At 34.5% G+C, this 26392-nt stretch overlaps 1 protein-coding gene across 2 annotated transcripts in view; it reads left to right on the top strand.

The window, feature by feature from the left end:
* Window positions 1–26392, top strand: part of MEMO1 (mediator of cell motility 1) — a 117975-nt gene that overhangs the window by 87082 nt on the left and 4501 nt on the right. Inside the window, exons 6-7 of one of the 2 annotated variants that reach the window (XM_035000861.1) lie at window positions 9814–9956; window positions 17974–18050. In XM_035000861.1, the coding sequence (XP_034856752.1) occupies window positions 9814–9956; window positions 17974–18050 (220 nt within the window). The remainder of the gene's footprint in view (window positions 1–9813; window positions 9957–17973; window positions 18051–26392) is intronic. The other variant, XM_035000862.1, reaches the window with a different exon arrangement.

The following is a 26392-nucleotide window of genomic DNA, read 5'->3' as shown; positions in this document are numbered from 1 at the left end:
ATTTCACTGTCCTAAAAATCTCCTGTACTCTTCCTGTTCATCCTCTCCCCTTTCATTCCCCCCAACCATCCCCTGGTAACCATTTACCTTTTTACTATCTCCATAGTATATAGTCATATAGTTTCTGGAATGTCATGTAATTGGGATCGTACAGTATGCGACCTTTTCAGGTTGGCTTCTTTAACTTAATAATATACTTTCAATATTCCTCCATATCTTTTTTTGGCTTGATAGCTTATTTCTCTTTATTGCTGAACAATATTCTATTTTATAGATGTTCACAGTTTATCCATTCACCTATTAAAGGATTATTGATATAGTTGGATTAATATCTGTCATATTTGTTACTGCTTTGTATTTATTGCCCGTGTTCTTTATTTCTTTTTTGTTTTCTGTTATTCTGCCTTCTGTGGTTTTAATTGAGCATTTTAATGATTCCATTTTTTTCCTCTCAGCATATCAATTATAGTACTTTTTTTAAAAACCTTTTTTAGTGGTTGCTGTAAGGTTTACAACATGCATTTGCAACTAATCCAAGTGCACTTTAAAATAACACTATACTGCTTCACAGATAGTGCAAGTACCTTACAGTATTTCCAGTTTGTCCTTCCTGTTCCTGATAACACTGCAGTCATTCATAAGCTATAATTACAACATTAGTTGTTGTTACTATTGTTACTATTGTTGTTTACTATTGTTTTTGTTACTATTAGTTTTTGAAGAAATTGTTATCTCTTGGATCAATTAAGAACAAGAAAAATCAAATGAAATAAACTAAAGATGTTATTTTATCTTTATTTCTTCTCTAATGTGCTTTCTTTCTTAAAGTAGATCTGAGTTTCTGACCTATATCATTTTCCCTCTCTCTGAAGAACTTTTTACTAGTTTATAGCTCTGATTTTATTATGTTCTAGTACTTGCTATTTTGGGTTGAGAAAGGAATTCTTTACCACCACCTCAGGAACACACTAGAGACTTCTTTTATGATGTTTCTTTAAGTCACAAATAATGTATTTTATTATATATGGGGAATAATTAGGTAGGCTAGCAAACAAAACTCATTTTGTCCCTCTAATGGCAATTCTCTTCCCTTAAGTTTTTTTTTTTTTTTTTAAAGATTTTTTTTATTTACCTAACAGAGACACAACGAGAGAGGGAACACAAGCAGGGGGAGTGGGAAAGGGAGAATCAGGCTTTCTGCTGAGCAGGTGGTTTAAGACATTTCCTGTCAAGTTTTAAAAATTTTGGTTAATATGCATTTTTCAAATGTTACAGAGATACTTAACTGTACTAACCTGTGTGCAAGGAATGATGGGGAATAGAAAAATAAGCAAACATTGTGTATTTCCTCAGCATACAGCCTGGTAAGAAAGATAAGAAATGTGGGGTGCCTGGGTGGCTCAGTCGTTGGGCATCTGCCAGGGTCCTGGGATCGAGCCCCTCATCGGGCTCCCTGCTCAGTGGGGAGCCTGCTTCTCCCTCTCCTGCTCCCACTGCTTGTGTTCCCTCTCTCCCTGTCTTTCTCTCTCTGTCAAATAAATAAATAAAATCATTTTAAAAAAAAGAAAGATAAGAAATGGATATAATTAGATGTAATATAATTCCAAAATGTATTAAGTGCAGTTGAAGAGTCTATGGGATCCCAAAAAGGGGATGTGGGAGCAGAGAGATAAACTTAGGGGAGCATATAAGTGGCTTCCTGGCATACATAGCATTTGAGTGGACTTTGAAGATGGCTGTAATTTTCACAAAGTGGGGCAGGTTTCTGTGGGAAAGGGAGTTCTGTAAATAGAAAGTATAGGAGTAGGAAAACCTGGGGCTTAAGAACGGAAAGCTATTTACCTTAGCTTAAGGAAGTTGCAAAAAGGCTTGCCTAGTAACTGAGGTATGTCTGTAGATGTTTTTTGTTTGGCCTGTATAGTTAGAAAAGTTTTCTTTATATATGAATATTTTTAATTGGATATTAGTCCTACCACTTCCTGTTATACCTTATCCAACTTTTAATGCATATATAATACTAACCTGGAGCTGGAGGCATTTGGGTAGGTGACCTGTAGAAACACAGAGTAAGAGAGGCAGGATTTGGAAGTTGGAACAGTAGGTTGGGACCATTTTATAGAGGTCATTGAATGTCATTGTAAGATATTTGTATTTTATTCTGTGATTGGTATAGAGCTAGTAAAAGTTCCTCGTCAAAGGAAGGACATGGTTAGAACTTGAAATCATAAGCATATTACTCTTTTTTTCTTTTCTTTTAAGTAGGTTCCATGTCCAGTGTGGGGCTTGAACTCACGACCCTGAGATCAAGAGTCGCATGCTCTACCGACTAAGCCAGTCAGGTGTCCCAAATATTACTCCTTGACGGTGTGATGGTACAGTGCAGGATGGATTAGAGTTGGAAAAGATTGTTAGAAATAGTTTAGTAAAGAAATCATGGGGCTTTGAACTAAGGCAGTGGCAGATGGGTAGCAAACTGAGCAGATAGTGGGAGACATTGGAAGGTTAGAATCTACAGAACTTGGTAAATGTTTCTGTCTGGGGGAGTAACATGATTTTAAGAGCATGCAGGAGTGAAAGGCCTAATAATGTGCCATTATCAGAGATGGTAAAGCCAGAAATAGGTATAAGTTTAAGGGAATATAGGGCATGGAAATGTTGACTTGGTAAAATATGGGAATTCATAATTTTGACAGCAAGCTTAACCAATTTGTGATAAGATTATTTTGCTTCAGGTGGTTGAGTAGTACCTGAAATATGCCTGCCCTTGTGTAAACCTTTTTTCTCAGTATTCTTACTCAAATGGAAATTAAGAAAGATACATAACCTTTGAAGTTCATTTTGGTAATCTGATTAGATTCACTTAACTGATGAAACAGCAAAGACTTATAATGACTTAAATATTTTTTAAAGATTTTATTTATTTATTTATTTATTTATTTATTTATTTATTTATTTTTAGATTTTATTTATTTTTCAGCAGAGAGAGAGATAGCGAGAGAGGGAACAGAAGCAGGGGGAGTGGGAGAGGGAGAAGCAGGCTTCCCGCCAAGCAGGGAGCCCGATGTGGGACTCGATCCCAGGACCCTGGATCATGACCTGAGCCGAAGGCAGACACTTAATGACGGAGCCACCCAGGCGCCCATATAATGACTTAAATCTTAATCTGAGTTGTCATTGACAGCTAGCTTGCCTCCCCGTTTTCCCTCTCTCTTCCTCCTTCCCCAGTTCTTTGGTTCTGCCTGATGTTTTCTGGATCTTTTTAGTTTGTTCTTTCTTATAGTGAGTGAAAGTATTCTGTACAAAGTCTATATGCATGTCTCTGTGGTCTGAAGGTGAATTTGATCAGAAAGAAAAGATGAGAAAGTATTTTTTATAAGGCTCCCCTAAAACTCTGCAGTTATGATTCCTTTATGCCACTTTACCTTTAACACCTGTTTCAAGGGTTCCACCACCAGCCTTACATTTGAAGGTTCATTAGAAGGACTCACAGTTTATTCATGGTTATGGTTTATTGGAAAAGATAGGATACACAAGAGGACCAGCAAGGGAAAAGGACACACCAGGCAGAATCTGGAGGGATCCAGGTGGAGGCTTCCAACATTCTCTCTCTCATAGGATGGGCTGAATAGAATGTGCTTCCTCCACCAGTGTAACACATGTGCAATTTTTCTGGCCAGGGAAGCCTGCTTTAAGATTCAAAATCCAGGATTTTGATTGGGGGCTGATAATGTAGGGACTCTCTGCCTGCCTAAATAGCCCCAGCTACTGAAATTCTAGACTCTCAGAAGGAAAGTGGGTGTTTGCCATTATCATTTTGTTTACAATCCAGGTTAACTGGTACGGTGTCCCAAGTGGGTAAAACAGCCTTAATCAACGTAAGGAAGGAACAGTGTAAGAGCCAAGGGCTAGTCTTTACAAGCAGCCCCTTCTAAAAGTTGCCGCAACAGACCTGCTAGGTTAATTCTCCTGCAAGATTCCCATTCCTCTTTTTCCAATTCGAGGCTGCCATAAGTTTCTGACTCAATTAAATGCCGTTCTAATGCTTCTTCTATCTTGTGTTTGTATTAGATCTTAAAATTTTACTTTTCTTTTCTGATTGTGGCCTCAGTCAAGGTCCTCAGATACTAGAATGTAGATTTTTAATGCGCTGTGCCTTCAAGAGTATTGGTGATATAGTCATATTTGTTTTTAAAGGGAGTGTTCCTCTCATGGTTCTGGGATTTCAGTTCTTTTTAGTCTGTTACACATCTTGGATATATTAATTTTCTGCAGTATGGTTTAAGGTATAGGACAGAAAAGGAAGAGATAAAACTTTCCTCTACATTACTGAAGTGCTCATAAGAGCCTTGTAAGCAAGGTAAGTATTATTCACTCTATTTCTACTAATGACCAGTTGAGGCTTAGGGTAGTTTTAGGTAACCTGCTGCAGGTAGCACAGTTTGCAAGGGGCAAAGGTGGATTTTCTTTTTTTTTTTCTTTTAACAGCTCTATTGAAATATGATTTACATCCTATAAAATTCACTCACATAAGAGTACAACTCAATGATTCTTAGTTAAATTTATAGAGTTGTGCAATCATTCTCATAATCTAGTTTGAGAATATTTTCATTACACAAAAAAGAAACCTTGTGTGCATTTGAGGGCAGTACTGGCTCTGACTCTCAATTTTTTTTTTTTTAAGATTTTATTTATTTATTTGGGAGAAAGAGAGAGCATGATCTGGGGGAGAGGCAGATGGAGAGGGGGATACAGACTCCCTGCTGAGCAGGGAGCCTGACGCGGGGCTCCATTCCAGGACCCTGGGATCATGACCTTAGCCGAAGGCAGAAGCTTAATCGACTGAGCCACCCAGGCGCCCCTCTGACTCTGATTCTTAAGCAACCGTTTATCTGATTTCTGTCTCTGTAGATTTGTATTTTTTGGAAATTTCATATGAATGGAATCATATGAAATGTCTTTTGTATCTATCTATCTATCCTTTTCCCTTAGCATACTGTTTTTGAGGTTCATCCATGTTGTAGTATTTATCAATAGTTCATTCCTTTTTATTGCCATAGTTATTACATTATGTGAATATACCATATTTTGTTTATCCATTCACCAGTTGATGGACATTTAGGTCACTTCCATTTTTGGCTAGTAGGAATAATGTTATAAAGATTCTTATACAAGTCTTTTTGTGAACATATGTTTTCATTTCTCTTGAATAGATACTTAGGAATGATGTGGCTGGGTCCTATAAATCTATGTTTTAACTCTTTCAGAAACTGCCAAACTATTTTCTAAAGTGATGGCACCATTTTATATTCCAGCAGCAATGCATGAGGGTTCTAGTTTCTCTCTATTCTGGCCAATACCTGTTATTGTCAGTCTTTTTGATTACAACCATTCTGATCGATGTATAGTGTAACCTCATTTGGTGTTAATTTGCATCTTTCCAGTGACTCATGATGTTGAGCAACTTTTCAGTGTTATTAGTCATTTGTATGTCTTCTCTTGTGTAATGTCTGTTCATATATTTTGCCCTAGTTTAAATTTGATAATTTGTCTTTTTACTGAGTTGTAAGAGATTTGACGTATTCTAGATACAGGTTATTTTGCTTTGTTGAAGAGCAAAAGTTTTTGATGAATTCATTTTATCATTTTTTTCTTGTGTGGATTTAGCTTTTGGTGTATTTAAGAAATCTTTGTTTGATTCAGGGTCACAGAGATTTTCTCTTCTTGAATAGGAATCAGCAAACTACCTCTGCGGACCACATCTGGCCCACAACTTGTTATTGTAAATGTTTTATTGGAACATAGCCATCCACACCCACTCATTTACATATCACCTGTGGCTGCTTTCTCTTTACAGTGACAGTTGAGTAGTTATGGAGATTGTATGGCACCCAATACCGAAAATATTTATTATTTACTTTGTGGACCCTTTAAAAAGATTGTTGCTGACCCCTGTTCCAGAAGTGTTGTTATTTTAGCTCTTATAGATATGTCTGTTACCCAATTTGAGTTAATTCTTGTTTGTGGTATGAGGTAAAGATCTAAGTTCACCTTTTTTTTTTTTTTTTATGGTTATTCAGTTATTCCAGTACCATTTGTTGAAAACACTATCCTGCAAGTAATGAGTCATTTTCCTTTTGCTGCTTTTAAGATTTTCTCCATGTCTTTGACTTTCATCAGTTTTATTAGTGTATCTAGATGGGTATCTCTTTGTGCTTATTCTACTTTGGGTTGTTGAGTCTCTTGGAACTGTAGATTAATGTTTTTCATGAAATTTGGAAAGTTTTCAGCCATTATTTCTTCTACTAGTTTTACTGTACCTCTTTTTGGGACTCCTGTTGTATGCATCCTGGTATGTTTGATGTTGTCTACAAGTCTCCAGTGCTCTGTTCTTTTTTCTTCAGATCTTTTTTTTTTCTCTCTACAGATTGGATGATTTATTTTATCTTTAATTTCACAGCTTCTTTATGTAATATTTTCAGACCATCTAGTAAATTTTAATTTCATTTGCTATACTTTTCAACTCTAAAATTTCCATTTAGTTCTTTTTAATAGGTTGCATTTCTTTGTTGATATTTACTACTTATTTAGTCATTGCCATATTTTAACTTTTTAAAGCATAGTTTCCTTGATTTTTTTGAACATATAATAATTATTTTGAAGTCTTTGCTAAATCTGGTCCCATGTGGATACAGCTTCTACTGGCTACTTTTTTTTTTTCTTTTTCCCCTGAGAATGTGTTACACTTTCTTGTATTTGTGGCTCATAATTTTTTCTTAAAACTGGACTCTTAAAATCATGTATTATAGCAACTTGATTCTGGTTTTATTAAAATTTTCTACAGGTGGTAGTGGTAGTGGTGGTGGCAGTTGTTTCATTCGTTCTTCATTCACTTTTTTTTTTTTTTTTTTTGAGTAACTTTGTTGGCCTTATATGCAGAATTTACCCCTCCCAAAATTGTGGCTACTGATGTATCTCCTCAGCTTTTCAAAATTTCATATAATTTGGCTTTCTAGAGTTCACCTTTGTGTCTGCATTGCTTAGTGCTTAGCTAATGATTGGTTGGAGGTTGTGATTGAACACCTTGGGCCGGTAAGGCTTTCATCCTCTGCTGGTGGATTAGGTATAGTTTGGGGAGCATATTCAAAATTTGGGCCATTTTCTAGCTTGCCTCCTTTCCTTTCTATTGGGTCTTCTCTGGTCTCCCTATGTGTGCACGCGGATTTCCAGTCAGCCTGGGTTGTGTGATGTTGGTTTCTCTCAGGTCTCCACTTTCCTTTGGGCATGCTCTCCTAATTAGCTGGCATTTTGGGGTAGCTTGGGACCTTATGGGTCTCCCCTGCACATATGTGCTTGCTGCCTTCTACTCAGACGGGGTTATGTGGAGGGCATCAATCCTTTCCTCAGAATATGTGAATTTATCGGGTCCCTCTGTGGCTCTCTTCTTTCCAGAATCTCCCTGTTAAATTTCTAGGTAGTCCTCAGGTTTGTGGCTTGCTGCCACTGGTGCTGTAATCTCAGGCTACAAGAGCTACAGGCCTTTCTGTTTCCTGCTGGGTGTGAGTTTTCTGCTCTTAGCTCCAAATCAAAGTCAGCTCCCTTCAGCAATGAAGCTGCTGGTTTTCACAGCCAACCTCATCATATTGGTGGAGTAGGGCAGGGGGATGGAGGTAGCTCCTGATAAGAAGCCAGACTCCTACTGTTCTTCCCAAGAAGTTCAGTTATTTTACATGAATAAACTGTTCTTACTGTGTTTTTTGTCTGGTTAATTTCTAGAGCACAAAATGGTTTTTTTGTTTTTTGACAGTTTTCTAATTATTTTTTGAGGGTGAGATTTTGTACACCCTCGCTGGGGAAGACCAAATTGACAACTTGAATTCTAAAATCTAGGAATATTACATTTCAAAGCCAGATGTTCTTTTTTCTAATTCATACTTTGTAGAAATACAGAACAACAAGTAAATTTTTTTTTTTTTTTTGAGAAATAACAAGGAGGTAGATGTTGATTCAAAGCTTAGATTTCTAAGTATGAGCCTTTTACTTTGGTATAGATAGATTTGCAAGCTGAGGCTGAGGGTAAGTGAATGGTTTGGTGGCTCTGTGGAATCGTAGACATGTATTATTTCTTTAGAGTGAGCCAACGATTGTTGACAAAGTACTTTCCCGGTAGTGTTTCTTACTTCATAGCAATTTTAAAAAATAGATACTGTAATTATGATCATTTTACAGATAAGGAAATACATTTTTAGGTTAGTAATTTACCCACCCTCTCAACTTTTATTATGTGACGGAGATGGTACTTGAACCTATTTCTTCTGGCTTCTTGTTTTTTATACTCTATGTAACTGCGTCCCTACCATGTTATATAATTACTTACATACTCCTTAATGATCTTAATTTATTTATTTATGTAGATAGTACTTGAAGTTAGAACAGTTCATAACAATCTTCTTGAATTTTTACTAGAGCTCAAATTCTTTCCTTTCAAATGATAATCACTCTTAACTTATTGAAGAGCCCCTATTCATTCATGCAGTTGTTCAGCAAACTGGTAAAAGAGTCAGAGAAAGAGATATTCCATGGCAGCTTCCTCTGCCAGCTTCCTCTTTTTTTCTTACTCCATAGATGCAGATTCTGCCCAAGAAGCCCCTGCATTGCAGAGGGACTGGAGATCTGTATGATCTGTTTATTTCGCAATTGACAAGGGTAAGGGGGTCTTTCTGGGGGAGGCGCTTGGGTGCCCTGAATTTAGCTTTATGAAGCTGGGCTAACACTTATTTTGGGAATAAACTTAAACTTAGTATTTTTAAAAACTCTTTTATGAATTCTGTTTGTCCTACATCAGTTAAGTGTCAGATTATCATATTAAAAAGCATTTATTATAATGGTGATTTTTTTTTTTTTTTTTTTTAAAGTCCTGTTCAGAACAAGTCAGACAAACATGATTCACGCTTCTAAAATTCCAATCTGGGATCATTTAGAATATAAATAATATTGAATATATGTAAGTAAAATTTCACTGTAATGAAAATTTTAAAAGGCTTTGGATGAACATCTATTTCTATAGCCCATCATAGTTATTCTTTATTAATCTGCTCTGTTCCTTTTCCATAAATCTGTCAATCTGTAGAGTGAAAAAGGGACTTGTGGGTATGTCATAAACATTGTGGGTGGGTGTGGTGTCTTTTTCTTGCTGCTAGAAATTAATACCTACTTCCTTGAATTCTATGTCCACCCTAGATGCCAGTGAAATTTGAGTTGTATCTTCATACTGTCCTGTATCTCTTTATTAGTGTAGGTAAAAGGTGCAGTTGGTGTTTCTTATGGGAGCCAAGATTAAGTTTTGTAGGTCTCACTTGGCAGGTTTATAAAGTGCCAGAAGTGGTGGTATTTATAAAAGGATAGGATTAAAATATTGAGGAAGAGTTTAATGCTCTTTTAAAATTGCGGAAGGATTAGGCAGATGATTGTAGCTTTGATGGGTAGTTGAGAAGACTTGACTTGGTGATGGTCTGATGGGCTTATTTTTATATTTGAGGACATTATTACACCTGCTAGTAAAATAGCTTTGTTTACCTAAAGAAGTATTGTACATTTCTGTATTCAAATAGATATTTTTAGTATTCTGTATCTCTCTTATTTTTAAATGGTCTTCTTTAAACATTTCATTTATAGATTAAAAAATTCAACAGTATGTATCTTACTATTACCATTATTAATAAATGTTCCACTTTTTAGTGCCAACACATTGGAAAACTACTTTTATTCTTCTACTTCTTAAATGACTTTTTTTTTTCTTTTTCTGTTTTCTTTAAGCCATAAGGATGAGTTTACCATTATTCCTGTACTGGTTGGAGCTCTGAGTGAGTCAAAAGAACAGGAATTCGGAAAACTCTTCAGTAAATATCTAGCGGATCCTAGTAATCTCTTTGTGGTTTCTTCTGATTTCTGCCATTGGGGTAAGTTCTAGATTTTAACGTATTATGGTAGATAATATATACTTGTGGTTAATGGTATCTTTTCACTCTAAGCTCTGATTTTCAGTTCCTTATCACTTCCCTTGGAAAGTTTTACTTTTATCTGCAATGTTTAAAAGTGAATAAAAAAGTCTTTTAAAAAGGATCAGATTATGATAGTGGATTATGGATACATTTCCAAAGGCGACTGGTATAATTGGATTCACACTGTGAGGGCATCCTTGCTTAGCCACTTACATTAGTGGGAGTTAAGATCTTTTAACCCTATTTGCAGGTTGAGTTGAGTGGTAGATTCTCTGAAGTTAGTTTTTTTCGTAGATATAACAAATACTCTTCTTTAGAAGGTAGAAGAGCACTGTGTGCTATGCCAGTCCTTTTCCACATTTCTTTTTTTGTAATTAGTGTTTTTTTCTTTCTACTTTTCCTTTGGTACTTAATTTTTGCCATCAGTTTAGAACTAATGTAACATGTTGGCTGTTAGCATTGTGGTCTTCATTGGTAATGGTTTATAAGGGTAAGGACTCTTAAGTGATTTTTGTTATTGTGAATAAAAAGAGCAAGGAAACTTCACAGTAAATAGATCATAAAGAAAGACATTTGTGGATGCCTCTTTGAGTAAATTTTATTTTTTGAGTCTTTGAATATAATTTGCTCTCCTTTATCCATTGCTGTTCTAGAGTATTTTTGAATCCTTTTCCTTTTAGGACATCTCTCATTGGCTTGAGGATGCCAATATCTGTTCATCCTTCAGTTATTTCTTTGATTATAGAGAAAACATAAGGCACAAGACTATAAATTTTAAGACAGAGTACTAGAATGGCCAGAAAAACATCCTCAATGAGATATAGGGAGCCCTGGCTTTATGTGTCTTAAGCATTGATTACCAGAGTTGACTCAGTATCTGTCCTGGTTAGGCTGGTATTTTCTCTTACCTTGCTCTGTGAATGGCGTTGAGATCATTTTAAGAGAGCCATCCTTCCTTATAGATAAATATTTTGGTTTAAGGCACTAATTTCTCATCTGGGGCTGATTGTCTTATGAGGGGGCATTTGGAAATGCCTGGAGACATTTTTGGTCATTACAGCGGGGTGGGGTTGGAAGTGGGGATGCTTTAGGCATCTACTTAGTGGAGTCCAGAGAAGCTGCTAAATAAACATCCTCTAGTGCCCAGGACAGTCCTCATCAAAGAATTATCCTGCCCAAAATATCTAGTGCTGAGGTTGGGAAGTCCTGGCTTAGGGTATGCAGGTACGTATGCTGCCTTACCAAACTCCCTAAGAGGTTCTCAGGGTTCTTTAATAATCAATTCTATTGGCTAATTGGTTTGCTACCTTTGGCAGAAGTTATTTTTTATGGATCATAAGTATATTACTTAGATGTGAGGACTGGGTAGATGCTTGGAAATTCTGATGTTTAGTCATAGTTGATCTTAAAAACTAAGGAGTATCATTGTTGAAAAAAGGGTATTTTTTTTAGTATTGTGAATTTGCATTGGTAATAAAGCATGTCTGTATGTTTTAGAAATTAAAAATTCTTGAAGCATGTGTCCCCTCCCTCTTCACTTTTAAGGCTCTTATGAATCACTTTAAATTACTTTTATGATTTAAATAATCAGTTCCCCTAATACTGTTCTTTAGAATCGGGGTTCTCCCTCAAGGTTGGTACCATGTGCAATCACAGCATAAATCCACACAAAAATCAGTAGATGCTTTAAAATTGCTCTTTTCTGTTGAATCATTCTTTTTACCTCATTAATGAGTTCTAAAGCAAACAAGCCCTAGTCCAAATACTGTATTTAAGTACAATATTGAGAGAGAAAGATGAATTTTATAGTCTGCCTAGATTCTTGGAAAGTTATTTAGGCCATCTGATCTTCTGTGTGGTAGAAAATTTTGGTGTTTAAATTGTAAGCTAGGATTTCCTGGTGCTAATTACAAATAAGAACTCAAAATTTCCAAAGGTTGGTAGATGTTAGTTATGAGAATTATCCAGAGACTAAAACATATTTATATTTACATTTGGTGGTTAAGTAATAGAACTTTTCCAAGTGTTTATTTTTTTAGTATCACTATCACTAACAGTACTCATTAAGTGCTTACTTTGTGCTTACGGAAAGCACTGTACTAATTCTTATTAGGAAATTCGATGAAGATCTGGGGATAAGTGGAAGGTGTTGCATGGATACTATTCCAAGATTGGTAGTTTCCCTTCTACAATAGTAATAATAACCATCATTCTTGTAAAGTAAGATTCATTTTCTATTTTATATGCCTAATTGAAGTAATATGAATAATTGGCTAGTTATGGGTTAAAATGTCTTAGAAATTTTCATATTTCTCAAATTTCATGCTCTGGTGACATTGGTCATCTTTTCTAAATTAATGAATGTTATACTTCCATTTTAAAAATCTAGTTTTTTCTTCTGAGGATATTTCTTAATGGTTTCTCCTTCTTCTTGTCCTTCTTCTTCTTCTTCTTTGTAAGGATACTATATAAATTGATTTTACCATATCAAAGTAATGATAACACTGAATTAGAAATCATTTCACAGGAAGAATTCAGCTTCTCACATACTCAGAGATATTAAAAGTTTCATTGAGTTAAGCTGTCAACACCCTGTACATTTCTAAATAGCTGATTTTTGAGGAAAAATCACTTAATTGATTATGGTACAGTTGACAAGTTACTCAGATGCCTACAGTGGAATTTCGTTTTGTTTAATAATGTATTAGACTACTAGCAGTGACAACATTTTTCATTTCTAGTCATTATTTCTATTATGTCCAGTTTCTGTTAAAAATAAGGCAAGAGGTTTGGTGATAGAGACAGTGATTGGAAGGGTTTTGCCTGGTTGATTTTATTTGTTAGCCAATATCCATTACAAGAATGACTTTATTTTTTTTAAGTGTACTTTGCTTTAAAGATTTTCGTCTTTCAGATCCCATTTAAATTTTATAAGGACTTGAAAAAGACATCAGAGAGAGAAAAAGTAGGAAAATTAAAATATTCTCAAGTTTTCTTTTTGGGTGGGAAAAGCTAAGGGAGAGTGGGAACCTAGATTCTATTATGCCCCTTCGTTTTGTCCCTTCATTTGAATACCCCACCCCGCCAGAAAAAAAAAACCCCTCACCATTTCAATTTCTGTCTTTTATTTTATCGTTAGTCTGAACCACATGAAAATTAGCCCAGTAGGGTGATGTTTCCTAGTTAACACTTGATGATCTACCTCATTTCACCCTTCCTGCTACTACCAAGGATTGTGGTCTAAATGAAGGACATTTGCTGCTAGTATTTGATTTTTACTATGGTTAGGTAATGTTATCTCCATACTTTTTCTGATTAAGTTTCTTGTCCTATAAGATGGCTCCATATAAGAGAATTTTGACTGGGCCTATTTTAGTTTTTCTAGTTCATGGAATTTTCATTCTGTTTTCCTAACTTTCGTTTTTGCTCTTCTCCATATATATAATATATACTGTTAATATTTATACTTTCCTGATCTCCCTGAAATTTATATTTTCACATTTAGATTATTGACAGCTTTCATTAACATAATTTCTAATTAACTTCTAAGAAGTTTCTAAATGAAACTGCATCTAACAGAAATTGATTTTTTTAAAGTCGATTCATTCTACTTAATTTTCCTTTTATGGCAGTTTTAAGTGCAAATTAACTTCAGTAAATTTACTTGGTAAATGTTAATGATAAATTATTTTATTAAAATATGAATAAAATTTACTACACTCACTTCAGTTTTGGATTTTTACATATAAACTTATATTTGTCTAGGTTTACATAATATCTTCTTTATAAGTATGTGTCACCTATCAAAAGTGGCATTCCCCAGAATATTTATGAATTTTTATCTTTATTCACATTTCTAGTTTAATATATATATTAACAAGTGATTATTCATGCCTGTTCTTTTTTCCTTTCTGTTGTTAGTCTCTTAGGTACCTAAGGTATTACTATTTTCTAAATAATTTCAATTGGTTTAAGTATAAGTTAGCTAATTCCTGAAATACATCTTATCCAAGCTTTCATATTTGTCTTCTCAAATTTTATACATACTAATTCCACATATTTAAATTTTTGATCTTTTGAGGGAAGACTAATACTTTTTTTACATTATGACTAAGACTTTAGAATGAAAGGACTGCAGTTTTTCACGATTTCAATTACGAATGTCCCCAGTTTAGGTGCTTAGTATAAAATGACCTAATAATCTATCTCATAGGTTGTTGTGAGGGTTAACTCAATTGAAAATGCTTTAACATATAAAGTGATTAAGTGATTGTGTAACAGTACAATTTTTACTGGACATATGTCTGAAAGTCTGTTTTGTTCACTGATCTTTTTGGGGGCTTTAAAATCAACTTTCCAAGCTCATTGTTTATTTCTACAATCCAGTGTTTAGCTTAATGTTGAGGTATTTGATATTTTTTTACTTTTTGTTTTGAGGTACTTAAAAAGTAGTGTTGGTTCTTGTAAACCATTCATTGTTATGTTTGTCCTCATTAGTTGATTGTTGTGTGTTAAACAGACATCCCTGGAGCTTACTCTCCACACTCTGTGAATCCACTCATTAATCACCAGTCACCTTTGGAGATGGGAAAATTACTTACCTGTATTTCTTTTTCTCAGAAAGCGTGCTCTGGAATGGATTCACAAATGAGCTACCCTCCTTCCCTCAAAGAGTAAGGTTTCTGCTTTACAGGATTTTTTTTCTTGGGTTATTTTTCCTCTCATCTTTTGAATTTGAAAAGAACTGAGGGAAGGCACCTGAAGAAACTACTGACATACTCACTAGGGGAGCTCCAAAGCTTGTGCTGCCCCTAGGGGCAGTGTCAATGGCTCTTAAAGCTAGAAAGCTCATACTTGGAGTTGAAACAGGGGCTCAGAGAATCCATTTTCCCAGTGTACCTTCTGAAAGGATAAGTTTCAGGTAAGTAATTTTCTCTTACTACGTGATATGCTTTATTCGTACTTATAAAAGTATACAAGTCCAGTTCTCCAGGTACATAGGCAACTGTGTTTGCTCCGTTTAGATGCATAAGCTTTACTGAATGTTAGAAGTATTCTAAAACAAAATGTCTGCTCATGAGTTACCCGAAATCATAACATATTTTAAATCAACAAATGTTTGATTAAAGGTGCATTTATGAACAGTGTATCGTGCTAGTGTTGTCATTTCTTTTATTTCTCATTAAATAAAATCTTGATAAGCTTCTTTTTAATAATTAGATACAAAAGATTTTTTGCATTCAAATTCCAAGAGGTGTTCAACTGAAGTTGTGTGTGTGTGTGTGCGTGTGCATCTGCACACACCTCCCCACCCCCACCCCCACATACAGGCTAGGATGATGGAAACTATTTACTTTGAATTAGATGCTTTTTGTATGTATATTGACCAGAATGAATTCCTCAAGTAATTTTTAAATGCTTGTGCAATTTTTTAAAATTATTCTAAGTTTGAGCTGTTTAAGTAAGCTACATTTTCAGGGTAGTAGCTTTGTATAGTGTGGATTTAGCTACTTAATTGATATATTATTTAGAGCCCATAAAATATTTCTTCTCGATTCTTCAGCTACAAAATGCAAATACCTAAGGAGTAGCAAGAGGTAGATAGCAAAATGTTAAACATTTACTCATTGATTTCCTGTGCATTTTGTCATTCTTTTTAAATCACATGTTGATTTAGTATTTTAAAGTATTCAAAATATCTTATGTATTTTTCTCTTACTTCAGAGGTAGTTTTTAAGTGAAAGTTACAGTGAAAATGGTCCATGTGAACAAGGCAGTATTTCTAAACACAGTTAGGCTTTTTACTTGTGATTAAGGCAGGTCTGACCAGCTTCAGTCATTTGAGACAGCAGTTCTGAACTTGGAAATAAGCAGAGAAGGCTTTCGAGTAGCAAATGGTTCTCACAAAGTACATGCATTTTCCTCTGTGCTTGAAGAGCAGCAGTTTTCAGATGAGATAGTTATGTCCCAGTCACAGGGATTATTGACAGCAAAAACTAGCAGCTGTCTCCTGAAACAAGGAAAAGAGAATGCGTTAGTATAAACCTGAAGTAGTTCAGATTCAAAGAATATTCATCTTGATTGCTTCCAAGGATATTACTCTTACCACGGTTGACAGCGAGTCAGAAGTTTCTTGTCTAAGATTATTCATTTAATTGTTCATTCATTTCACAAAAGATGTAGGGACACTCTGTCAAAAGACCTTTGAAATAGAAGTAGAAATTTAGTACCAATGAATTGAGTCAAGAAGTTTTTGCAACAGACTTTAGATTTGACTTTGAGCTTTCCAATAGCCATCTGGCAAATAGGAAAAATAGGGTCAATTTATATAGTTCTCACTCTTAGGTAGGAGTAAATGTGTACATTCTGTAAAGAAAAGCAAAACTATACTTATACCTAACTCTAAATTTTGAAAGAAATGTCTGGTGAGTTATTTAATATAAGGGCATCATTGAGTGACGAATTGTCACTGTTTAAGAATTTTTTTTAGTGCAAGGACTGTAATGGATCTCATAGTTATGGCGACATGTAGTAATCCTCAATGTTTACAAAAATGGTTGTTATATTCAGAAAGCAGATAATTGTCTCAGAACCTTATTGCTTGATTCTAGGATATCATGAATTATAAGACGCAATACTGATTTAATAGAAGCTCTTGAGGGAAAGTAAGAACTGTTACATGAGTAACTACATATTAATGTATGTGTAAAGTTAAAATGTGAAAGTTAAGGAAATACAGTATATTCTAGAAAGGTGACCATCAAAGATGATCAACATCAACAAGTAAAGAAGTGTTGAGAACTGTGATGTGTCTTTTTTTCCAAAAAAGAGCACCAAAAGAGTTTTACTATTTTGCATCGCTTATCATTTGTAAGATGATGTTTTTTAGTAAGATAAACAGAGAACTTAATTAATTAAGTTCTTAATTATCCAGCCAAAGAAACCCATCTTCTCAGGTGTGAGGATAATAATTGTATATGTGAACTTTGCTCTAAAAATGAAGCACAAGACACAGAGTGTGCATATATGACTGGTGTACTCACATACCTTTAAAATGCATTTTGGTGAATCTTTAAAAATAACTAAATATAAAAGTAATGAGTTCTAAGAAACATAGGCATCACAGAAATAACAAGTGTAGATGTATCTGAAATACAACATAGTCAGTGGAATAACATACCACAATTATTTATGAATACGTTTAACTTTTGGTTTTTATATGACTGTAGTAGGGAGCCAAATTTATTACCTGAGCCTTTTGTTTTCTGTCTTCTTTTCAAGCTTCTTCCAGTTTACCCTCTGTGTTTCTTGGAGAAGAGCTAAACATTGAATGTTCTGTGCTTGTACTCTTACTGAAATATTATTGTCAGAGTAGGACTATTACATTTATTCTTTTGTGCCTCCTGTTTTAAGGCATTTGTATTGATCTTTTTCAAGTAGAGAGTTTTGCAAAAATGAGATAAATATTTTTATTGAGGTCATAAAAATCATATAAGCCACATGTATCTCTGACCTGCACTTTTTTTTTTCTGTAATAGAGATCAAATCTTTGCATTTATATAGCAAAAGCTAAGCTTTCATTGATCTGTTACATTGAGATAGTTTCTTAAACCAGATTTCCTTGAATCATTTTCTTTGGGTTTACCTTCCATTACAGACTGATATAATATGTTTAACAATGCTTCTAACTTTTAAGCTGTTTTGTTTCCTTAGTCTTTTGTATTGCTTGTGACTTTAAGGTTCTACAGTTTGAAGTAGTTTTTAACATCATAAAACACTGGTGATATATCATTTCTTTATTACTTCCCAAATATGCCTTTTATTTTTATGTACAAGGGCTCTTGGGAATGATTCTCTCAGAGGCGTAAGCTGTGCTTTGCCTTCCATGAGAACTGAAATTATTTGGTAAGCGCTTGCTTTCTTTTTAGCTTCTAATTTTTCCCTATTTTATTTTGTACATGATATTTGTTTCAAGGTCAAAGGTTCCGTTACAGTTACTATGATGAATCCCAGGGGGAGATTTATAGATCCATTGAACATCTAGATAAAATGGTAAGTCTTACAGGTGTGGGGTTTTAATGCTCTAAGGTGTTTTCTTTAATTTCAGATTAGTGATTCAAGACTTAATATGTTGAAATATACAGTGGACTAATAATTCTTTCCCTATCTTTATTTAACTAAATGTGCAAAATATAGTTTACAATCATATGAATATTGATTATAAAATAATCCCTTTTCTATTAGTTGAAATTTCCTTTATCTTAATTTTATTTGATTAATGAGACTAAGAATAATATACAGATTTTAGATGCTATTTGGGGGAGTGTCTAAGGTTTAGGGATGACAGGATACTAATGCCATTACTTACTTTTAAGCAGAAACAACCGTAGCAAATTCTTAGTTTATTTTATTATTTAATTATATTTTTTGGCCATTTGGATTTTCTTAAATGGTGTTTCATTTTGTTGTTTAAATAGAGAATTTAAAAATATGATTGTATTCTTATCTGGCCCAGAACAATAGACATTGATCCTGCTGTCATTTTCCTTAAAGTAGTATGGTAGTCCTAGTACTTGTCTTCATAGTTAAAAAGTCATGCAAATCATTTTGTTGTTTTTTTTAACTTATAAACAGAATATTAAATATAGCGGATATATCACTTACTGGCTTTGACCTTTGACAGATCATTTCAGTTCTCTAGTCTTCAATTTGTCATCTCTAAGATAAGAGACTTGGAATAGGTGGTCTCTAAATTGTCTTTAAACTCTGTCAGACTTAAAGTCTATGATACGTTTGAAATCAACTTTACCACTGTTTGAAAAGCTTTATGCATATGTTTTAGTATAAAAATATTTAAAGTAGATAAAACATTTTAGTAAGGAATTTGGATCTAAAACTATAGGTAGGTTATACCTTGTATATTTTATTAAAAGCCAAATGGAATGAATGCAAATTTAGTTACCTAGGAGATTTTATTATATTTAGATTTTATCATATTCAAATTTATCTTGTTACTTAGATCCAATTATGGCCTAATACTTTTACCTTTAGAATTTTGTTTGGACTTAATCTACTGACTTTTCTTTTGGCTTTATGATGTCATGTCAGTCATTTAATTATTTTCTGGCTTCTAGTTCTGATCTTATTTTTCTGAGGCTTAGTTTTCAGTTGCCTCAGAAAACTTTTCTGGTTACGTCATCATTTATTTTCTTCACGTAGCAAGTGGTTAATGGGTATCTCCTGTGTGTCTGGTACTGTGTGAAATACCGAAGCTGTTAAGAAGATAAAACATTGTCTCTCACTTAATAGAACTTACAGTGCAGTCATTGAACAGACTTAGAAAGAAGCTATTCCAATACAGAGATGTAAGAGATATTTAGGACACATGCTCTCCTTGTTCTGTGAGAATGATCTAGATGTGCCTATCTTAGGGCTTTGGCCCTTTTTATACTTGACTGTCTGACTTTGTGGCTTTGCTCAGCTTTACCTTCCCAACAAGGTGCACCGACTATACTGTTTAATTTTGCATCATACACTCCACCTTCTCAGCATTCCCAACCTACCTTACCCTCCTGCAGTTTTTCTTTCAACAAACTAAATATTCTACTTATTATAGTTTTGTTAGTCAGGATATTTATTTTGTTCTCTGATGTATCCAAAGTGCTTAGAATAGTGATTAGAACATTAGTAGGTGCTCAGTGAATATTGTTCAAGTGAATGAAATAATATAATCTTCCTATATACATAATTAAATTAAGTGAATACCCCAACTATAATATGAGAAAGGAATAAAGGGAAAGTAATTTATGATAAACTAATATATTTTTAATAATGTAAGTGCCCAAATACCAACTATATTAGAAGACACTATGAAATAGATGCTTATTACACATTGTATCATTACTATAATAGCTGTCATTCCAAACCTAAACAGTTATTTTATGTTTGTGACTCATATTACTAAGGTGCTTTGCTGGGTGACTTGATTTTCCAAAATGGTGAGCAATTTTTAGTAAAGTTGTAAACTAAACAAAGTACAGCCTTCCCTTACTTTATATGGATATGGCAATTCCTTGGAAATCTACTGTATATTAAAACCATCCAAAACTTCTTAGTATTTATGTATAAAATAGAGTTAAGGGTCTAGATAATTATAAGCAGGTTTTTCACCTATATGGACATGTCAAGAGTGTTACGGGATGAGAACAATTATTTGTGTGTGGGACTATCTTGTATTATAGGACAATCAGCGTCTCTGGACACCACCCACTAGCATCTTCTAATTATTGGGACAACCCAAAAATGTGCCCACAGTTTTCCATTATGCCCCTATTGGAAACAGTTGTTCCATGACCTTACCCTACTTAAGTTTTCTTCTCAGTTTTAATTACTCTGTGACTTATTATTTGATGATTTGTCTGGTGATAACCTCCCCTGATGGATTGTAAGCTTCATGAAATCAGGATCTTTGTCCATTTTGTATCAGCCTTTCACCAGGTACTCAATATATATAGTTGTTGAGTGAATCAGTGGATGAATGGGTGGGGGTAGTGGTGAGAAATGAAGCTAGAGAATCTAGAACAGGCTGTTTATTTTATTTATTTTAAAGATTTTATTTTTTTTATTTGTCAGAGAGAGAGAGCGTGTGTGTGCGTGCATGTACAAGCAGGGGGGAGTGGCAGGCAGAGGGAGAAGCAGACTCCCCACTGAGCAGGGAGCCCGACATGGGGCTTGATCCCAGGACCCTGAGATTGTGACCTGAACCCAAGGCAGACACTTAACCGACTGAACCACCCAGGGACCCCTGGAATATGCTGTTTAAAGGGTATTAAATAGGAAAGTGATAAAATCAGATTGTATTTGAATAGATCATATAGCTGCAGTGTAGCAGGTAGGTTGGAGGGAGGTCAGAGGAGAAATGAGTAGACCAGTTTGGTAATCCAGGTGACAAATGGTAATTTAGACAGTGGATGGGGTGGTGATGGTGGAAGAGAGGGGCAGAGTGGATATATTCAGTACATAAGAGATAAACTGATGATAGGAGTTGGAGATTGATTGAACTTGCCGGGGAAGGAAGTATCAAGAATAACTCCTAAATGTCTGGCTTATGCTGCTGGTTGGGTGTTGGTACTGTTCACTTAGGTTTAAAGCACGAGAAGATAGGACTGATGTTTTAGGAGGTAGGGAAATCATAAATCATACTAGGGATATGTTATATTTGCTGTTGCCTTTAGGACATCCAATGTCAAGTTGGCACTTGGATTTTCATTTTGCCAATTATTATTATTATTACTATTTTTTTTAAAGATTTTATTTATTTGACAGAGAGAGACACAGTGAGAGAGGGAACACAAGCAGGGGGAGTGGGAGAGGGAGAAGCAGACTTCCCACTGAGCAGGGAGCCCGATGCGTGGGGTTCCTTCCACATGACCTGAGCCAAAGGCAGACGCTTAACGACTAAGCCACCCAGACACCCCATTTTGCCAATTACTTTTGAGTGCACTTACAGTCCTAGGCACCATTGGAGATATGGCAGTAAACAAACACACTTTCACACAACTTTTATTCTAATGGGAGGAGATACATTTTTTTAAAAAGTAAGGATATATATAAGTTAGTTTCCAAAAGTGATGTGCACTGTACAGAAAATATTGAAAGGGTTTTGAAATAGTGAATGATTCAAGTGATTGGTGGTTAACTGATTGGAGAAAGACTCCCCTGAGGAGAAACATTAAACCGAGGTAGAGATGATAAGAAGGAGCAGACCAAGTAAAGATCAGAGGAAAGAATATTATGGACTGAAGGAGTTGCCTGTGCAAAGTCCTTAAGACAGGAAGAGGCTGGGTGTGAAGAAAAGAAAAAAAAAAGGCCAGTGTTGTAGGAGTACAGTAGACCAGGGTAGGAGTGGTACAAGCTGTGGCAAGAGGAATAGCCAGGGATCAGATAATGTAGGGCTTTATATTCCAGGGTAAGAAATGTATGTAAGTACACAGAAATGATGTAGTTACATTTTTTAATTTTATTTTTTTAAAGATTTTATTTATTTGAGAGAGATAGAGACCGAGAGAGAGCACGATTGGGGGGAGGGACAGAGGGATAGGGAGAAGCGGACTCCTCTCCTGAGCTGGAAGCCTGATGTGGGGCTTGATCCGAGGACCCTGGGATCATGACCTGAGCTTAACCAACTGAACCACTCAGGAGCCCCTAGTTACATTACTTTAAAGGTCACTCTGGTGGTTGTGTAGAAAATGGATTCTACACCAGGTCCAGGAGCAGTAACAGTGGACATGGGCAGTAGCTTAGTGGGGAGAGGATAGTAACTTCGACTGGGGTGGCATTCGTGGATATGGAAAGAAGTTGGTAGATTTGAGATCACTTTCAGAAGTATTTTCAGAAGGGCTTTGCTATGGAATTATATTGGTTGGAAGCCTGAAGAAGAGGCCTGCAGTAAGTTTGAGAGGTCTGGAGTTCAGTAAGTAACATGTAGATGGTAATTAGAGCCAGGGCAGAGAGGAGATTCAATCACCCGTGGGGCTTTTTCAAAATAGGCTTGCCCATAGTGCCCCTGGAGATCGCCTTCTGGTGGTATGCAAAGAGTCCCAACATCTTTTTATTCCTAAATTTGCTTTGTAGGTGAATTTGAACTGTCCTGCTATGGCCCCTAATCTTTTGAGTAGAACAGATTTCCTATCTACCTCCTCTTGTTTTCTGTTCAGCTCTTTAAATCATTTGTCAACTTTAATTACGCAGCATTTAATTTTGCACACATAAAAATTTGTAAATCCGTGAATTGATGCTGTTAGCACAGAGAGATGTTTTCTCTAAAACATTAGTTTCCCTGGTACTCCGAAGTCACCGAACATAATAGCATCCTTTGGAACTCTTTAAAACTGTGGTCACATTTAAACACTTTGGTAGTATTTTACTAATTATTCTATGTGTTATGTATAAACATCCAAACTTAACTATTCTTTTAGCCTTCTAATTCTATATTGATAGCTTATATTAAGAGGACTAGCTTTACTTATCTTTCTTGAGGTATTATTATCAGACAGACCTTGGTTTCTTACTTTGAGGCAGAGCAAAAGGGTAACATTTACCCATTGGCATGATTCTTATAATTCTCCTAAGATTATTGCCTTTTCTGGTAGCTTCTAAGTCTTTGAAATTAGAAATTTTTGCTCAAAAAGTGTTCACAGAACCAGTAAGTTTAATACTGATTTCTAAATCTGCATCTGATTTACCTTACTTTAGATGTCCAAAATCACCAGGGCATAATTTTTAAATTTTTATTTAGTCCAGAATACAATTTCTGAATATTGAGTGATTGCTTCTTGTTAATATGTTTGAATTTAATATTTGAAATGATATTTGACTTGGAGACTGATTTTTATGGTCCCTTTCTGTTTATATATGGAATTTTTAAATGGCTCATAAGTGTTCTGTTCTTTTATTGGCATGTTCTTAATTCAAGTTATAAGTCACTTCTGGAGGTTAAAGTGGATTAAAATAATAAGAATGGTTAGGTCTATACATATAGTCATGTATGTATGTTTATATATATATGTATGTTTATATATATGTACACTCACTATTAAACTTTATATAATGTGTTTTCTTAATTGATTTATATAACCAAATGGTGAATATCCCTCTGTATATTCCTTTTCTAAAGTGCCATTTTATGTTATAAAAAATTTCATTCATTTGAGAACCAGTATCTTAGTTTCTACATGCAATATTTTCAGAGCAAATATAGTTGGATAGTTCTCTATATAAAGTGTTAAAAGACGTTAACAGTTCTGAATTGTAATTGTTACACATTTTGAAAGTTGGATAGGATGAAAAATTATTTAAGTATAAAATCTTAGGTATAATCTTTTCAAAATTACTGTGTTAATTAGTTTTGGCTCTTTTTTTGTTATCAGAAAAGTCTTATTAAATATAGTTACTAAAATAAGTAAAAGTGTTTCTATGTTCCAAAAGCAAAATAAAAATAGCTGTTCCTCTTATTGCAAAATAATTATATCTCTAGCATTTGAATATCTTGGAATTGAATTATGTGAAAAAAATATGTAAAGAAAAAATATATAGGAAAATAAACTGGATCTTCCAAATGTTTTAAGTGGGAAAAAAGTAACTAGTTACAGGAGATTCTAAAAGTGTTACAATAGTATTGGCTGCTGATCATGCTTTTGGTAATTAGAACTTTGTAATTTCAGTAATTACAAAATAGAACATATTTCAAGAGATTCATTTTTGTGAACTTTTGATATTACATACTGGAAACATTACTCGTACATAAGTACATACATATATATTTTATATATATCATAATCATGTTTTTTTTTCTGTGCTGCTTTTGATATAGACCAATGTTTCATTATGGACATTGCCAAATTGTTTATGATTTGGCAAAGAGAATCTGAAAATCTCATTGTAGTCATCCTTATGATGTATTTTCCTTCCAAATTTATTAGTAGTCACTTCATTTAATTTGAACTTCAGCTACTTTTCTTTCTTTCAACTCTTTTGAAAGTGAAATTGTTCAGATTTGTCTACTCATACTTCTTTCTCGAACTCAGGCCAATAGTTTCTTTAGTAGTCTTTGGTATAAGGTTTTATAATATCTTTTAAGATACCTACTTATTAGTATATTGCTTCTTAGCACTGCTGTCTTTAGGGTGATTTTTTTTTCCCCATAAAATTTCTTTCACTGTAATATTTTATTTTGATGCCTCTTACAGAAAGCAGAATATTTCCTTTTCCCAAGTTGCCTACCTAAATGTACACCCATCTCTCCAACATAAATATATATCCTTACTTTAGAAAATGAGGCCTACTGACTTGATAATACGGTGATTAATTAAGTGTTTATAATAAAAAGACCTATGGTTCTAGTTCTATCTTAAAGTCCTCTCAAATAGTTTTGTTTCTTTTTTGTGTTTGTTACTTTAGAGGCAGATTGCTTCTGGTGATAGTATTTAAAATTAAGTTAAATTTAAATTAAATATTTTATTATGTATAAACTTTATTATTTTTTTTAAGATTTTATTTATTTATTTGAGAGAGTGAGAGCATAGAGGGAGAGTGAGAGGGAGAAACAGACTCCCACTGAGTGAAGGAGAGCCCCATGCCAGGCTCAATCTCAGGACCCTGAGATCATGACCTGAGCCGAAGGCAGACGCTTCACCAACTGAGCCATCCAGGTGCCCCTATATGTAAACTTTTTTTAAAAGGGAGGATCTTTGTTGTTTTATCAGAACCCTGAATTTGCAGCTCTGTCAGTTAAAACTGTCTGTTCAGTTTAGGATTGCCACTTGGGATTTAACATTACAAGCTTTCACTCATTACTTGGAGAGTCAGCATAATGATAGATTCCCTCTGCCTTTGTTACCCCTCAAGGTAGGGAGTTAGCTTTCAATCTGAGGATTTCTTGCCGAAGCCCCTAAATTTCCCAGAAATCCAAATCATGATGGATATCAGCTTTTGGTGTGTATGATATCTGCTTTGTATCTTAGATCTTCACTGCTTCATATTGGATTTAAGTCATGTGAACAGATTCTCAATATGCTAGGCCCTAGGTAAGATTTTCGTCGCCTGGACTTTAGATTCACTGATCATATCTTCAATATTTTAAGTAATAGAAGAGTTAACTAAGCATATTGGAGAAGCACTTTGTTGCTTCATCTTCTTGGAATTTTGGCAGTTGGCAGTAGTATCAAATTAGCATTTTCAGTCTTCTTGGAATTTTGGTAACTATAATTTAAAAATTGTTAACATCAAAATATAAATATATACAAGAGTATATTTGCCAGTGTTCTATATTACTTAATAGATGCCCTCTTTCTCAGTCATCATTGCTGTTGTTTGCATACTCTATGAATTTTCCAATTGGAGAATTTCACTCATGAGAAAAGCCTTATTTTTTCTCTATATCCCTTCTTTATAAAAATGCATACTCGTTCACTATCTTTGTCAGAGAATTGATTGTGATGGAATTGATTCTTGCCCTAGTAGGTACATAACACACTTTAGGGAATTAAATATTTAAATTTAACCCCTTCACTTCCATCATCTCAGTTTTTTCTTTTCCCTCTTGTAATTTAACCATTATATCTTAATTTCAAACACTTTATTTAGTAGTGTCTTCTCTACATTCATAGCTTTATTTTATATCTTTCTATATGAAATTTCTTGAATTCTTTGTTTTCAACAAATTTGATCATTAGTTTTCCTGTCTTTGAATTTTTCATGTCCGTATATGAATGTGGTAAGTTTGTTCAAAATGTACTTTAAGATTTTAACATTAACACGTACATCAGAACCGCAGTGTCACATAATGTATTAATGAGTAGAGTTCTATTTAAGGTAAGCTGTCCTAGACTTTATCC

This window comes from Mirounga leonina, unplaced genomic scaffold (assembly GCF_011800145.1).
Source record: "Mirounga leonina isolate KUSES-001 unplaced genomic scaffold, KU_Mleo_1.0 Mir_125, whole genome shotgun sequence".
Lineage (NCBI taxonomy): Eukaryota > Metazoa > Chordata > Mammalia > Carnivora > Phocidae > Mirounga > Mirounga leonina.
This window is presented reverse-complemented; position numbering and strand designations above follow the sequence as displayed.